General features: G+C 44.1%; 1 protein-coding gene across 1 annotated transcript; it reads right to left on the reverse strand.

Moving 5' to 3' along the window:
* Window positions 1–2,401: 2,401 nt before the first annotated feature.
* LOC120020005 (C-C chemokine receptor type 3-like) lies at window positions 2,402–4,373 on the reverse strand. The gene is made up of 2 exons (XM_038963426.1): window positions 4,263–4,373; window positions 2,402–3,996 (listed from the first exon to the last, which is right to left on the reverse strand). The coding sequence occupies exons 1-2, from the start codon at window positions 4,320–4,322 to the stop codon at window positions 2,890–2,892; spliced, it is 1,167 nt and encodes a 388-aa protein (XP_038819354.1). The 5' UTR covers window positions 4,323–4,373; the 3' UTR covers window positions 2,402–2,889.
* Between the last annotated feature and the right edge of the window lie 12,795 nt (window positions 4,374–17,168).

Below are 17,168 nucleotides of genomic sequence, written 5' to 3' on the forward strand. Positions count from 1 at the left end.
GCAACGAGGTCAGGGAGGAAGGCCACAGAAACCCCAATAATGTTTTTTGGGGGGGCATATGGAGCAGTCGGCGGAGCCGAGGAGTGAACCAGAGCTAGTCAGGGAGTCGAGTGAGGAGCTTGACGCAAGATTCCGGAGAGAGGTGCTGGCGTTGAGAGCGCTGCAGAGCGGGCGTGCTGAGGTGCGTGTCATCAGCCCGGTGCCACCTGTACCGGTCCCACGCATCAGGTCTCCAGTGCGTCTCCACAGCCCAGTGCGTCCTGTGCTAGCTTCCCGCACTTGCCGGGCTGGAGTGAGCATCCAGTCAGGAAGGGTTGTGCCAGCTCTGCGCTCTAGACCTCCAGTGTGCCTCCACAGTCCTGTACGTCCTTTCCCTCTTCCCCGCACTCGCCCTGAGGTGCGTGTCATCAGCCCGGTGCCACCTGTACCGGTCCCACGCATCAGGTCTCCAGTGCGCCTCCACAGTCCAGTACGTCCTGTGCCTCCTCTCCGCACTCGCCCTGAGGTGTGTGTCATCAGCCCGGTGCCACCTGTACCGGTCCCACGCATCAGGTCTCCAGTGCGCCTCCACAGTCCAGTACGTCCTGTGCCTCTTCCCCGCACTCGCCCTGAGGTGCGTGTCATCAGCCTGGTGCCACCTGCCTCCACAGTCCAGAGCTTCCGGCGACAGTTCCCAGTCCAGAGCTTCCGGCGACAGTTCCCAGTCCAGAGCTTCCGGCGACAGTTCCCAGTCCAGAGCTTCCGGCGACAGTTCCCAGTCCAGAGCTTCCGGCGACAGTTCCCAGTCCGGAACCTCCAACGACGGGCCACAGTCCGGAACCTCCAACGACGGGCCACAGTCCGGAACCTCCAACGACGGGCCACAGTCCGGAACCTCCAACGACGAGCCACAGTCCGGAACCTCCTGAGACGGTCTACAGTCCGGAACCTCCTGAGACGGTCTACAGTCCGGAACCTCCTGAGACGGTCTACAGTCCGGAACCTCCTGAGACGGTCTACAGTCCGGAACCTCCTGAGACGGTCTACAGTCCGGAACCCCCTGAGACGGTCTACAGTCCGGAACCCCCTGAGACGGTCTACAGTCCGGAACCCCCTGAGACGGTCTACAGTCCGGAACCCCCTGAGACGGTCTACAGTCCGGAACCCCCTGAGACGGTCTACAGTCCGGAACCCCCTGAGACGGTCCACAGTCCGGAACCTCCTGAGACGGTCCACAGTCCGGAGCCTTCGGCGACGGGCCCCGGTCCGGAGCCTCCGGCGACGGGCCCCGGTCCGGAGCCTCCGGCGACAAAGCCTCCAGCGACGGTCGGCGGTCCAGAGCCTCCAGCGACGGTCTGCAGTCCAGAGCCTTCAGCAGGAGTTCTCAGTCCGGAGCTTCCGCCGATGATCCCCGACCGGAGCCGCCCCCGACGCCCTGCGTCATCCATAGATGCCCACCCGGACCCTCCCCTATTAAGTCAGGCTTTGCGGTCGGAGTCCGCATTTTTTTTGGGGGGGGGGTTGGGGGGGTACTGTCACGCCCTGACCATATTAAGCTGTCTTTTCTCTGTGTTGGTCTTTTCTCTGTGTTGGCATGATAGTGACTTGGGTGGGTCATCTAGGTGTTTTTGTATTTCTATGGTGGCCTGATATGGTTCCCAATCAGAGGCAGCTGTTTATCGTTGTCTCTGATTGGGGATCATATTTAGGTAGCCATTTCCTCATTTGTGTTTGTGGGATCTTGTCTATGTTTAGTTGCCTGTCAGCGATAGTTGTATAGCTTCACGGTTCGTTCGTTTGGTTGGTTGTTTGTTGTTTTTGTTCAGTGAGTTTCAGTTTATTAAAATTATGTCGGACTCTAAGCACGTTGCGCCTTGGTCTACTCTTTTCAACGAGCGTGACACCATCATTGTAAATAAGAATTTGTTCTTAACTGACTTTCCTAGTTAAATAAAAAAACATTCAGACAAGTCTTGTTGGGCATTGTTTTACTCGAGTAAAACAACCAGGTGTGCAGCCCAAACTGTTACACAGTTTACGCTACAGACGGAAGTTGGCAGATCGGCTGTACCGACTTCAGACAAGTCCCAAGACGCTTGTGGAGAACACCAGGCAACCTGCTCAAAATGTTAAGCAAAGTGAGATATGAAAAAAAGGATGACTAACAGGATGTTCTCCAATGTGTTTATGTTAAAGGAAGTGTGAGAAGGGGAGTTCTGAGTAATGTCAAGAACAGCCTGCTCTGAAAATAGCTAGAGTGGAGAAATATTTTTTCTTTCTTGATAGTTATGCCAGCAAGAAAATGGTAGAGGCCTAGATAGTATGATAGAGCATAGAATATGCATCTCTCAAAACAGGTAGACCTAAATTAAGTCAGTCAACATTCAGAACCACATGCTATGAGTAAATACATTATTTCACAACTCTTTATTCATTTATTTTATGCAAAGATGCAAAGATTCAAGATGCGTAATAGTAGAGGGAGTTGTTCAAAAAGGGGACTTTTTTTATTCGTATTTATCGATTGTGTTGCTTTAATGTGATCCAATAAAAATTATTGTTAAAAAAACAAGGAAAGAAACAGCTCAAGCTCCTGAAGCAAATAAAATGTACACTTTCTTGTAAAAATAATTATAATATAAGCCATTTAGCAGACGCTTTTATCCAAAGCGAGTCCTGCGTGCAAACATTGATTCAAATATTTCAAACATCATTTTGTAATTTACAGTTTAGCAGAAAATGTTGAGTACACAATGTCCGAAGCAAAATTACACAGAATAGAAATTGCATGTTCAAATTGTATTGCTATGATTGAGAAATTATTTGAGATAGTAAACATAAAACCCTCAAAAGTATATACATTATTCCCAATTCACATCAATAATCTCTGGTTTAAAGACCAGTTCCTCTTTAGTATTCACACATGGTATGTGGGCTTTTCTGAGAAGTTGTTCTACTTTGGCTACTTTGGCTAGTGAGGATATGACTCTTCAGACATGGGATACGCTTTGCAAGTAGTTTCCTAAAGTGTCTTTGAAACTTTTTCCCAACAAACGTGTAGAAGACAGGGCTTACACAACAGTAGAGGTATGCTATATTCCTAGTCACATACAGAGCGTAGTCAAGCACATCAGAGCACGGCTCAGAACTATGACCGGTGGAGATCTGGAGGGCTCTCAGCAGTATCACAATATTGTATGGGGTCCAGCACACAAAAAATGCAAATACAATCACGAAAATCAGCTTGACTGCCCTACACTTCTCTCTCATCCGGGTTGACATGATTCGGACTGTGATTCTAACATAGCAGTACATGACCATGGCCAAAGGAAGCAGAAAGAAGATAACAAACTGCTGATAGTAACCCACCAGCACCCATTTGTCCATGATTTCCTTGGAGAAGCCTGTCTCCTCACAAAGGTGTCCGGACTGAGAATCCTTCCAGACGTTGTACAGAACTAACTCCTTGACGCTGGCCAGAAGGCTGATACACCACACAACTGCCGAGGAGACGCAGGCATAGAACTTCCTCCTCCGTTTGGCAGCGTTAATGGCATGGACCACAGCCAGGTATCGGTCAAAGGTCATGAGAGTGAGGAAGAGGATGGAGCTGTTGAATCCGATTAAGTACACGCTGCCCACCAGCTTGCACATGGACGGACCAAAGATCCACTCAGAGGAGTGGTAAATGGCCCAGAAGGGCAAACTGGACGCAAACAGCAGGTCAGAGATGACCAGGTTGAGTAGGAAGATGTTGGTGACGGAAGTGAGCTTCTCGTATTTGTAGATAATGCATAGAACCAGCCCATTCCCAACCACACTCAACAGGAAATTGATAGTGTAGAATGTTGGGATGAACTTGGCTCCAAATCTGTTTACCACAGTTTTGACACACAGATTCACTATTTCATCCACGACATAGCTGGGGTCTACAGAGTTGTTATAATCTGTGTAATTGTCCTCATTCTCTAAAGCCAAGAAGTCTTCATAAGCCCCCATGGTTGTCAGTCTCGTAACCTGTTAAGAGGGTGTAAATATAGTGTTTTCATTTGATTTTATGGTCTGCTATTACCTCCTATATATTTACAAATTGCAAGTTAAATGGTAAGTATATGCAGTATAAATGTAGTAAATGCCTAGGGATTATGCTTTCATTTCTTTAATTGCTTAAAATTATTTTAAGTAAATACTAGAAAGTACTCATTGTTACTACATAACGTATAGGTAAATAGCCTACAAGCTGCAAGTGGACTGGAAAATGAAGTGATACTTTAACAACTTACCAATGTGACCTTTCTGTGTGCTGATGTGATTGTCAGAAAGGAAGTAGTTTTTCTGTTCATGTGTCAGCGCTAGTAGGTTGAAGCTTTGTGTGTGAGAGTTGTTGCTACTGCTTGAGATATGTGATATGTGATTAACTCCTCCTTAATAGCCTCCCTTACAAAGGGCTGTCTTTACACTGTTCAATACAGGAATTTCTGGAACATTATTCATCATTATAACCATAAAGGGTTATAACATGGGATTCAATTTATCAACAAGATTATAACAGAAGGTTTATTCAAAAAATACTTTACAGTCAACAGTGCTCTTTCTCTGACAAGAAAATACATGGAGAAATGTATACAATTGTTTTGAAATGCAGAAAACAAAAAGAGAAAGACAATTGTATGAACTCGTCCAAAATACATAAAAAAGTATACAACAAACTGCATCCAAATAGCTCATCTTATCAAATGTTTTTCAAAATAAGATGGATGAAAGTTAACCAGGTCACACTATTTATGGGTACAACAGACAGAGGATACATACTGAGAGAAAACATGTTCATTTCCATCCAGCAGGAGGGTCACTGAACACTACCCACTGGGCACAAACTGGTTGAATCAATGTTGTAAACATTAAAGAATAGGATTAAGCCAGTGGCTCAGATGAAACTATCCAATCATTAGAGATCCTTTAAATGTTGATATTTGGTTGCATTGTTTATCAAACACAATGCAATATTACTTTTGTAATAGAGTAAGTAGCCTAAAGTTAAGGCTATCTTACAAACTAATGCAACAGTATTTATTCAACCTTAAAATGAGTAACACATTCATCAGCACATTTTGAGGTTAGCCTACTGTAACTATACATGTCTTCTTATGTTGTCATAGAAAGAGTGCATGTTTAAGACAGCATGGAAAGGTCACAGGTTTGTGGAGATCTTCACAATTGCTATAATAATCTGTGCAAAATCTCAAACAGCACTGATCACTTGCACTATGTACTTTTAATGTAATCTCATCTGCAATCACAGGATGTTGGTGGCACCTTAATTGGGGAGGATGAGCTCGTGGTAATGGCTGGAGCTGAATTTGTGGAATGGTATCAAATACAGTGCCTTCAGAAAGCATTCACACTGCTTTACTTTTTCCACATTTTGTTGTGTTACAGCCTGAATTGAAAATTGATTAAATTGAGATTGTGTGTCACTGATCTACACACAATACCCCATAATTTCAAAGTGGAATTTTGTTTGTAGAAACTTTTTACATTTTATTTTTAAAAATTAAGATGGAATGTCTTGAGTCAATAAGTATTCAACCCCTTTGTTATGGAAAGCCTAAATATGTTCAGGAGTACAAATGTGCTTAACAAATCGCATAATAAATTGCATGGACTCATTCCGTGTTCAATAATTGTGGTTAACATGACTACCCCATCTCTGTACCCCACACATACAATTATCTGTAAGGTCCCTCAATCGAGTACTGAAGTTCTTCTTAACTCAGTTGCTGGAGAGGAAGGAAACTGCTCAGGGATTTCACCATAAGAGCAATGGGGAGTTTAAAACAGTTACAGAGTTTAATGGTTGTGATATGAGAAAACTGAGGATTGATCAACAATATTGTAGTTACTCCACAATACTAAGCTAAATGACAGAGCGTAAAGAAAGAAACCTGTACAGAATATAAATATTGCAAAACATGCATTCTGTTTGCAACAAGGCACATAAGTAATGCTGCAAAGAATTTGGCAACGGAAATCATTTTTTGTCTTGAACACGAAGCATTATGTTTGGGGCAAATCCAACACAACACATCACTGAGTACCACCCTTCATATTTTCAAGCATTGTGGTGGCTGCATCATGTTATCGGTGTGCTTGTCATCGGGAAAGGACTAGGGAGTTTTTGTTTAATAAAAAGAAACGTAATACAGCTATAAGCACAGGCAAAATCCTAGAGCAAAACCTGGTTCAGTCTGCTTTCCAACAGACACTGGGAGACAAATTCACCTTTCAGCAAAACAATAACCTAAAATATAAGGTCAAATCTACACTGGAGTTGCTTACCAAGACGGCATTGAATGTTCCTGAGTGGCATAATTCACTTAAATCGACTTGAAAATCTATGACAAGACTTGAAAATGGCTGTCTAGCAATGATCAACAATCAACTTGACAGAGCTTGAAGAATTTAAAAAAGGATATTGGGCAAATATTGTACAATCCATGTGTGCAAGCTCTTAGGCTTACCAAAAAATACTCACAGATGTAATCATCGCCAAAGGTGCTTCTACAAAGTAAAATACCTATATAAATTAGATATTTCTGTATTACATTTTCTGTAAATTTGCAAACATTTCTAAAAACATGTTTTCCCTTTGTCATTATGGGGTATTGTATCTAGATTGGTGAGATATTTTTTAGAATTCAGGCTGTAACACAACAAAATGTGGAATAAGTCAAGGGGTATGAATACTTTCTGAAGGCATTGTACATCAAACACATGGTTTCCTTGGGTTTTATGCCAGTCCATTTGCTCCGTTTCAGACATTATTTTGAGCCATTCTCCCCTTCAACAGGACAATGACCCAAAGCGCAGCCCCAGCTTCTTCACTGATGTTGATGTTGAGACTGGTGTTTTGCGGGTACTATTTAATGAAGCTGCCAGTTGAGGACTTGTGAGGCATCTGTTTCTCAAACTAGACACTAATGTACTTGTTCTCTTGCTCAATTGTGCACCGGGGCCTCCCACTCTTTCTATTCTGGTTAGAGCCAGTTTGTGCAGTTCTGTGAAGGGAGTAGTACACAGCGTTGTGTGAGATCTTCAGTTTCTTGGCAATTCCTCGCATAGAATAGCCTTCATTTCTCCGAACAAGAATAGACTGACAAGTTTCAGAAGAAAGTTCTTTGTTTCTGGCCATTTTGAGCCTGTAATCGAACCCACAAAATGCTGATGCTCCATACCTCAACTAGTCTAAAGAAGGCCACTTGTATTGTTTCTTTAATCAGAACAACAGTTTTCAGCTGTGCTAACATAATTGCTGAAGGGTTTTCTAATGATCAATTAGCCTTTTAAAATGGTAAACTTGGATTAGCTAACACAACGTGCCATTGGAACACAGGAGTGATGGTTGCTGATAATAGGCCTCTGTACGCCTATGTAGATATTCCATTAAAAAATGGCCGTTTCCAGCTACAATAGTCATTTACAACATTAACAATGTCTACACTGTATTTCGGATCAATTTGATGTTATTTTAATGGACAAAAAATTTGCTTTTCTTTCAAAAACAAGGACATTTCTAAGTGACCCCAAACTTTTGAATGGTAGTGTAAATGTTTGCATTTAAAAGCACCGGCTGCTTTTTGATTGGAGAGAGCTCATAGTGAGGAAGAATACTCTGGACTGATTTACATCAGTATTCAGACCCTTTGCTATGAGACTCAAAATTGAGCTCAGGTGCATCCTGTTTCCATTGATCATCCTTCAGATGTCTCTATAACTTGACTGGAGTCCAAATGTGGTAAATTCAATAATTGGACATGATTTGGAAAGGCGCACACCTGTCTATATAAGGTCCCACGGTTGACAGTATATGTCAGAGCAAAAACCAAGCCATGAGGTTGAAGGAGTTGTCCATAGATCTCCAAGACAGGATTGTGTTGAATCACAGATCTAAGGAAGGGTACCAAAAAATGTCTGCAGCATTGAAAGTCCCCAAGAACACAGTGGCCTCCATCATTCTTAAATACAAGAAGTTTGGAACCACCAAGACTCTTCCCAGAGCTGGTCACAAAAATTTCCTAAATACTTTTTTTGCTTTGTCAAATCAAATCAAATTATATTTGTCACATGCGCCAAAACAGGGGTAGGTAGACCTTACAGTGAAATGCTTTAAAAATATATATTTCACCTTTATTTAACAAGGTAGGCCAGTTGAGAACAAGCTCTCATTTACAACTGCGACCTGGCCAAGATAAAGCAAAGCAGTGCGACAAAAACAACAACACATAGTTACACATAAACAGACATACAGTCAATAACACAATAGAAACATCTATGTACAGTGTGTAAAAATGTAGAAGTGTAAGGAGGTAAGGCAATAAATAGGGCAAATAATTACAATTTAGCATTAACACTGGAGTAATAGATGTGCAGATGATGATGTGCAAGTAGAGATACTGGGGTGCAAAAGAGCAAGAGGATAAGTAACATTATGGGGATGAGGTAATTGGTTGTGCTATTTACAGATTGGCTGTGTACAGGTACAGTGATCGGTAAGCTGCTCTGACAGCTGGTGCTTACTTACAAGCCCTTAACCAACAATGCAGTTTTAAGAAAAATATGTGTCAAAGTATTTGCCAAAATAAACTAAAGTAAAAAATACAAAGAAAGAAAAAAAAAGAATTAAGGAGCAACAATAAAATAACAGTAGTGTGGCTATATACAGGGGGTACCGGTACAGAGTCGATGTGTGGGGGCACAGGTTATGTCACGGCTGTTGAAGGAAGAGGACCAAAGTGCAGCATGGTGAGCGTACATATTCCTTTATTTAAGTGAATACGCCGACAAAACAATAAACAGTACAAAACAAACCATGAAGCTAAAGGCTATGTGCCATAAACAAAGTCAACTTCCCACAAAGACAGGTGGGAAAAAGGGCTACCTAAGTATGGTTCTCAATCAGAGACAACGATAGACAGCTGTCCCTGATTGAGAACCCTACCCGGCCAAAACATAGAAATACAAATAATAGAACATAGAATACCCACCCCAACTCACACCCTGACCAAACCAAAATAGAGACATAAAAAGGATCTCTAAGGTCAGGGCGTGACAGGTTAGTCGAGGTAATTGAGGTAATATGTACATGTAGGTAGAGGTAAAGTGACTATGCATGGATAACAAACAGAGAATAGCAGCAGTGTAAAAATGTGGGTGGGGGGAGAATGCAAATAGTCTGGGTGGCCATTTTAATTAACTGTTCGGGGGTAGAATGGCTTGGGGGTAGAAGCTGTTAAGTAGCCTTTTGGACCTAGACTTGGCGCTCCGGTACCGCTTGCCGTGCGGTAGCAGAGAGTACAGTCTATGACTAGTGTGGCTGGAGTCTTTGCCAATATTTAGGGCCTTTCTCTGACACCGCCTGGTTTAGAGGTCCTGGATGGCAGGAAGCTTGGCCCCAGTGATGTACTGGGCCATACACACTACCCTCTGTAGCAGTTGCCATACCAGGCGGTGATGCAACCAGTCAGGATGCTCTCGATGGTGCAGCTGTAGAACTTTTTGAGGATCTGAGGACCCATGACAAATCTTTTCAGTCTCCTGAGGGAGAATAGGCGTTGTCATTCCCTCTTCACGACTGTCTTGGTGTGTTTGGACTAGGGATGAAACGGTTACTGGTTTCACGTTAAACCATGGTAACATTTCCGACGGTTAGTATTACCGTTTCATTAAAACACGGTTTGAAAAACTCACGTAAAATACTGTCCAGCATCAACCAAAATAAGCAACAGTCTGACGCAGGCGCAGCATGCAATGTGGGTTTTGTTTTGTTTTGTGTGAAAACATGGCGGAAGGCAGTGACAGCGCTCTGGAGATTTTTCAGAGTGATCGTATTTTGGGTTTTACAAGAGTGCTGAGGGAAACTTAATCGAAGATGGTCACCCTGTCTGCATAACATGCCAAAAAAAAATCGCTGTGAAAGGGGGCAACACTTCAAATCTCTTGAGTCATCTTCGTGACCACCACCCACTACTTTATAGTGAATGCAAGGTAAGTTAACTTTTAGCTGTGGGGACTTTGGAATGGGGAAAAATGTCATGGTTTGTCTGTCTAACTTGCTAATAGCTTCTCATTAATGTAAACCGAAGCTTGTAAAAACACTACACGTTGTTCTGCTGCTGTATGCGTCGTGTGTCTGCAGACTCTATTCTCCCATTGCACACGATAACACGTTATGTAGTTTAGTCACCCAACCAACATATTTTGTTCATTTAAAATCCGTCAGTCATCGACTTGGTTGTAAAAGTGTTCCAACAGGAGAAACACTATATACTCCAATACAAGACTCATGTATTTATGTCAATTGTTGGGCTCATCGCAATTACTATCACTGTCTTCTTAAGACTCATTTGTATTTATGTCAATTGTGCATGGGGTCATTGCATATACTCAAATGCAAAACAGAAGATACTGTGTGTGTGTGAGTAAGTGAGTGAGTAACGATGTGCGCTGAGAGTTGGGAAGCAAGTTCAGGGAGTGAGTGTTTTAATAAAATAAACAGAACATAATACAAAACAAGAACCTCGAACAGCACACAAACATGAAACAGAAACAGTGACATCTGGAGAAAGAACCAAAGGGAGTGACATATATAGGGCAGGTAATCAACGAAGTGATGGAGTCCAGGTGAGTCTGACGATGCGCACGCACGTGTGACAGGTGTGCGCCATAACGAGCAGCCTGGTGGCCTAGAGGTCGGAGAGGGAGCACACGTGACAGTACCCCCTCCCCGACGCGCGGCTCCTGCCGCAGAACGCCGACCAAAATGACGATCCCGGAGAACAGGAGCGGACCGGTCACCTCTGCAGAGGCACAGGAAACTCTATCTGGCTGAGACGCAGGAGCATGGTGATCTAGAGCGCCGGAGAGAGAGCATAACTGACGGTACCCCCTCCCCGGCGCGTTCGGCTCCAGCCACAGGATGCCAACCCAAGGGACGATCCCGGAGATCGGGGTCGGACCGATCACCCCCGCTGATGCGCGGAAACCTGTCGCCGGCTGGGACGCGGGAACCTGACAGACCGGCTGAAGCAGGGGAGCCTGACGAGCCAGTGGAAGCAGGGGAGTCTTGCGATCCGGCAAAGGCATGAAAGCCCGACGAGCTGGCTGAGGCAGGGGAGCCTGTCGATCCGGCTGAGGCATGAGAGCCTGACCAAAACAACAAAAAAAACTCTCCCTGATGCTTCCCTTAGGTGAGGCGTCATTCTGTAACGATGTGCGCTGAGAGTTGGGAAGCACGTTCAGAGAGTGAGTGTTTTAATAAAATAAACAGAACATAATACAAAACAAGAACCTCGAACAGCACACAAACATGAAACAGAAACAGTGACATCTGGGAAAGGAACAAAAGGGAGTGACATATATATGGCAGGTAATCAAGGAAGTGATGGAGTCCAAGTGAGTCTGACGACGTGCAGGTGCGCGTAACGATGGTGACAGGTGTGCGCCATAACGAGCAGCCTGGTGACCTAGAGGAGTGAATAATAATAATTATAATGTAACAACACCAATAATAATAATAATAATACATTTGCTATTCCCTTGTTTACATAGTGGGCGTGCAACAGGAAAACCCAGTGATGCTACTGGTCCCTCATCTACAGTTGTGACACAGACACTCGAGCAAGCATTTAAAAGGCAGGCAGCTTATGCAACCACATCAAAACATGCTCAAGACCTCACTGTAGCCCTTTCATATTACATTGCAAAGGACATGATGCCATTTCAAATTGTTGAGAGGCCTGGCTTTCTGAGGCTAATGAAGGTTTCCGTGCCTCACTACAAAGTGTCACCACAAACATTATTTTCCAAGACTGAAATCCCTAACCTGTACAACCAGGTTAAAGCTGATGTTGGAAAAAATTTGGCTCAAGCCACAGGGTTTCCTGCAACTACTGATCTCTAGACCAGTGAAAGCGGGGGTGGTCAACCCTACATTAGCTTTACTATCGATTACCTCACCCCAGACTGGCAACTGGAATCAAACTGTCTGGAAACAGTTCTTCCCAGAAGATCACACGGCACACAACATCAGAGAGTTTTTTGAGAATATGCTGGAAGAGTGGGGGATCAACAAGAAAGACCTGGTCTGCATAACCACAAACAACGCCACAAACATGATCAAGGCTTTTGAAGAGTTCCCAGATCTGTGGCTTGGGTGCTTTGGCCATAATTTGAATTTGGCCATCTCAGTCAAGGCCTGCCGTCATCTGGCCCAAGGCTTCTCACGGAGCTGGAAGGACTGAGAACTGAGAGAAAAGCAAGCTGCCCTCAACATGCCACTGAAGGCTTTGATACATGATGTGGTGACCCGATGGGGATCTACACACAAGATGCTTGAGCGTTTCCTCAGTCAACAGCAGCCAGTCTGTGTGACACTGGCTAGAGAAAGAGGAACATGGCATATGATGCCTAAGGATGCCAACATAAGTGTCATGGAGCAAATGTGACAGCTCCTTGAAGCTCTGAGCAAGTTTACAGATGCACTTGCTTCAGAGACACGAGTGACACTGTCAGCCAGCAAGCCTGTCCTGGACCACATCACCCGTGATGTTCTGGTGGAAAAGGATACGAAGCCATCCCTGACCAAGGAGATGAAAAGGGTAATGAGAGAAGACCTTAACAACAGATGCAAAGAGAGTCATGCACATGGCTTGTTTCATTGACCCCCGCTTCAAAAGGAGCTTGTTAGATGAGCCTGAGGCTGCAAAAGTTTACACTGGCAGCTGTGTCCAGGAGGCCTTGAAGCTGGCAGCTGCACAAGTCAGGGAAGAACCACAAAGCACTAGCAGCACCTCCACCACCAACACCCCCACAGCGGTATCAGAGAGGGGAAAGGCCTGGCTGGGTTGCTGAGAAATATTACCTCAACAAGGCAGCAGAGAGTTGAAGAGGGTCAGATTCCGACCTCCCCAGAAGACAGAGTGAAAGAAGAGATCAAGGTCTACCCGTCTCTGCCACCCATTCCAACAGAAAAGGATCCACTGGTGTGGTGGAGGGGCCATGCATCAGAGCTGCCTCACCTTGCCTGGGTTGCCAGGAAGCTTTTGTGCATCCCAGCAACCAGCGTGCCATCAGAGAGAGTGTTCAGTGCCAGCAGGCACATTGTCTCTCCTCGCAGATCACTACTTAAACCGGACAAAGTAAATATGCTGACATTTTTACATTTCAATCTCAAGTGAACAAAGATGCATACATACAGGATGTTAGGCCATACAATCAGTGCTGTTCATTTGATTTGTTTACATATTTTGTGTTGTTATTTTAATGTCAACACCTGCACATTGGATTTGTTTACATATTGTTATTGTTCTTACATGCACATTGCTTTACTTGTGTTGCTTTTACATGCCCATTTGATTTGCTTACTTAAGGTTGTGTTCATTTAAACCTGCACTAGGGAAACTTTTACCTCTCATGGCCACATGGTGCCATCTTTAATGTTACTATTTTAATGTTTATGCACACAAAAAGTGCATAGTGCTGATAATTTTATTTGTTGTTTGCTGGTTTTCAATATAAACTTGGTGAAATGATTTCAGTGTGTGTATCAGTACTTTTTGAACATTTCCAGCACATTTTAACAATACTGCGATAATACTGATAATTTTGGTCACTATAATCGTGATATGAAATTTTCATTCCGTTTCATCTCTAGTTTGGACCATGATAGTTTGTTGGTGATTTGGAACCAAGGAACTTGAAGCTCTCAACCTGCTCACCTACAGCCCCGTTGATGAGAATGGGGGCGTGCTCGGTCCTCCTTTTCCTGTAGTCTGCAATCATCTCCTTTGTCTTGATCACGTTGAGGGAGAGGTTGTTATCCTGGCACCACACTGCCAGGTCTCTGACCTCCTCCCTACAGGCTGTCTCATCGTTGTTGAGGATCAGGCCTACCACTGTTGTGTCGTCGGGAGTGAGGATGATCATGTTGAGGATCAGCGTGGCATATGTGTTGTTACCTACCCTTACCACCTGGGGGCGGCCCGTCAGGAAGTCCAGGATCCAGTTGCAGAGGGAAGTGTTTAGTCCCAGGGTCCTTAGCTTAGTGATGAGCTTTGAGGGCACTATTGTGTTGAACGCTGAGCTGTAGTCAATGAATAGCATTCTCACATAGGTGTTCCTTTTGTCCAGGTGGGAAAGGGCAGTGTGGAGTGCAATAGAGATTGCACCATCTGTGGATCTGTTGGGGCGGTATGCAAATTGGAGTGGGTCTAGGGTTTCTGGGATGATGGTGTTGATGTGAGCCATGACCAGCCTTTCAAAGCACTTCATGGCTACAGACGTGAGTGCTACGGGTTGGTAGTCATTTAGGCAGGTTACCTTGGTGTTCTTGGGCACAGGGACTATAGTGGTCTGCTTGAAACATGTTGGTATTACAGACTCGGTCAGGAACAGGTTGAAAATGTCAGTGAAGGCACTTGCCAGTTGGTCAGCGCATGCTCAGAGCACACATCCTGGTAATCTGTCTGGCCCTGCGGCCTTGTGAATGTTGACCTGTTTAAAGGTCTTGCTCACATCGGCTATGGAGAGTGTGATCACACAGTTGTACAGAACAGCTGATGCTCTCATGCATGCTTCAGTGTTGCTTGCCTCGAAGCGAGCATAGAAGTTATTTAGCTCGTCTGGTAGGCTAGTGTCACTGGGCAGCTCGCGGCTGTGCTTCCCTTTGTAGTCCGTAATAGTTTGCAAGTCCTGCCACATCCGGCGAGTGTCGGAGCCGGTGTATTACGATTCAATCTTAGTCCTGTATTGACACTTTGCCTGTTTGATGGTTCATCAGAGGGTATAGTGGGATTTCTTATAAGTATCCGGGTTAGAGTCCTGCTCCTTGAAAGCAGCAGCTCTACCCTTTAGCTCAGTGCAGATGTTGCCTGTAATCCATGGCTTCTGGTTGGGGTATGTACGTACGGTCACTGTGGGGAAGACGTCATCAATGCACTTATTGATGAAACCAGTGACTGATGTGGTGTACTCCTCAATGCCATCAGAAGAATCCCAGAACATATTCCAGTTTGTGCTAGCAAAAGAGTCCTGTAGCTTAGCATCTGCGTCATCTGACCACTTCCTTAATGAGCGAGTCACTGGTACTTCCTGCTTTATTTTTTGCTTGTAAGCAGGAATCAGGATAGAGTTATCGTCAGATTTGCCAAATGGAGGATGAGGGAGAGATTTGTACGTGTCTCTGTGTGTGGAGTAAAGGTGGTCTACAGTTTTGTTCCCTCTGGTTGCACATGTAACATGTTGGTAGAAATTAGTTAAAACGCATTTAAGTTTCCCTGCATTAAAGTCCCCGGCCACAAAGAGTGCCGCCTCTTGATGAGCATTTTCTTCTCTTTGCTTATGGCCTTATACAGCTCATCTTAGTGCCAACATCGGTTTGTGATGGTAAGTAGACAGCTACGAAAAATATAGATTAAAACTCTCTTGGTAAATAGTGTGGTCTACAGCTTATCATGAGATACTCTACCTCAGGCGAGCAAAACCTTGAGACTTCCATAATATTAGATTTCGTGCACAAATAGACACAGACCGCCACCCCTTGTCGTACCGGAGGCAGCTGTTCTATCTTGCTGATGGACCGAAAACCCAGCCAGCTGTATGTTATCCATGTCGTCGTTCAGCCACGACTCGGTGAAACATAAGATATTACAGTTTTTAATGTCCCTTTGGATGCATACTCTTGATCGGAGCTCATCCATTTTCTTATCCAATGATTGCACGTTGGCTAATATGACTGATGGTGAAGTAAATCCTTTGCGTCCGACTCGTTAAAGATTTTTTTCCCACCCAGTACGAGGTGAGTAATCGCTGTACGGATATCCAGAAGCTCTTTTCGGTCATAAGAGACCGTGGCAGAAACATTATGTACAAAATAACCCACACGATAGCAAAAAAAAAAACACACGATAGCACAATTGGTTAGGAGCCCGTAAAACGGCAGCCATCTCCTCCGGCGCCATCTTATTATAGGGTATTGTGTGTAGATTGATGCATTTTAGAATAAGGCTGTAACATAACAAAATGTGGAAAAAGTGAAGGGGTCTGAATACTTTCCGAATGCACTCAAAAGTTCCAGTCAAAAGTTTGGACACACCTACTCATTCAAGGTTTTTCTTCACAACTATGAAATAACACATATGGAATCATGTAGTAACCAAAAAAGTGTTAAACAAATCAAAATATATTTTATATAAGAGATTCTTCAAAGTAGCCACCCTTTGCCTTGTTGACAGCTTTGCACACTCTTGGCATTCTCTCAACCAGCTTCATGAGGTAGTCACCTGGAATGCATTTAAATTAACAGGTGTGCCTTCTTAAAAGTGAATTTGTGGAATTTCTATCCTTGTTAATGCGTTTGAGCCAGTCAGTTGCGTTGTGACAAGGTAGGTTTGGTATACAGAAGATAGCACTATTTGAACATCTCAAATAAGCAAAGAGAAACGACAGCCCATCATTACTTTAAGACATGAATGTCAGCCAATAAGGAAAATTTCAAGCACTTTGAAAGTTTCTTCAAGTGCAATCGCAAAAACCATCAAGCGCTATGATGAAAATGGCTCTCATGAGGACCGCCACAGGAATGGAAGACCCAGAGTTACCTCTGCTGCAGAGGACAAGTTCATTAGAGTTACCAGCCTCAGAAATTGCAGCCCAAATAAATGTTTCACAGAGTTCAAGTAACAGACACCTCTCAACATCAACTGTTCAGAGGAGACTGTTTGAATCAGGCCTTCATGGTCATATTGCTTCAAAGAAACCACAACTAAAGGACATCAATAATAAGAAGAGAGTTCCTTAGGCCAAGAAACACGAGCAATGGACATTAGACCGGTGGAAATTTGTCCTTTGGTCTGGAGTCCAAATTGAAGATTTTTGGTTCCAACCGCGGTGTCTTTGTGAGACGCGGTGTGGGTGAACAGATGATCTCCGCATGTGTATTTCCCACCGTAAAGCATGGAGGAGGAGGTGTTATGGTGTGGGGATGCTTTGCTGATGACACTGTCTGTTATTTATTTTGAAATCAGGGCACACTTAACCAACATGGCTACCACAGCATTCTGCAGCGATAATCCATCCCATCATAGTTAACTTCCCATCACTTCCTGTTGAATGCGGAACGAGGAAGAGCTAGG

The sequence above is a fragment of the Salvelinus namaycush genome, chromosome 25, assembly GCF_016432855.1.
Source record: "Salvelinus namaycush isolate Seneca chromosome 25, SaNama_1.0, whole genome shotgun sequence".
NCBI lineage: Eukaryota > Metazoa > Chordata > Actinopteri > Salmoniformes > Salmonidae > Salvelinus > Salvelinus namaycush.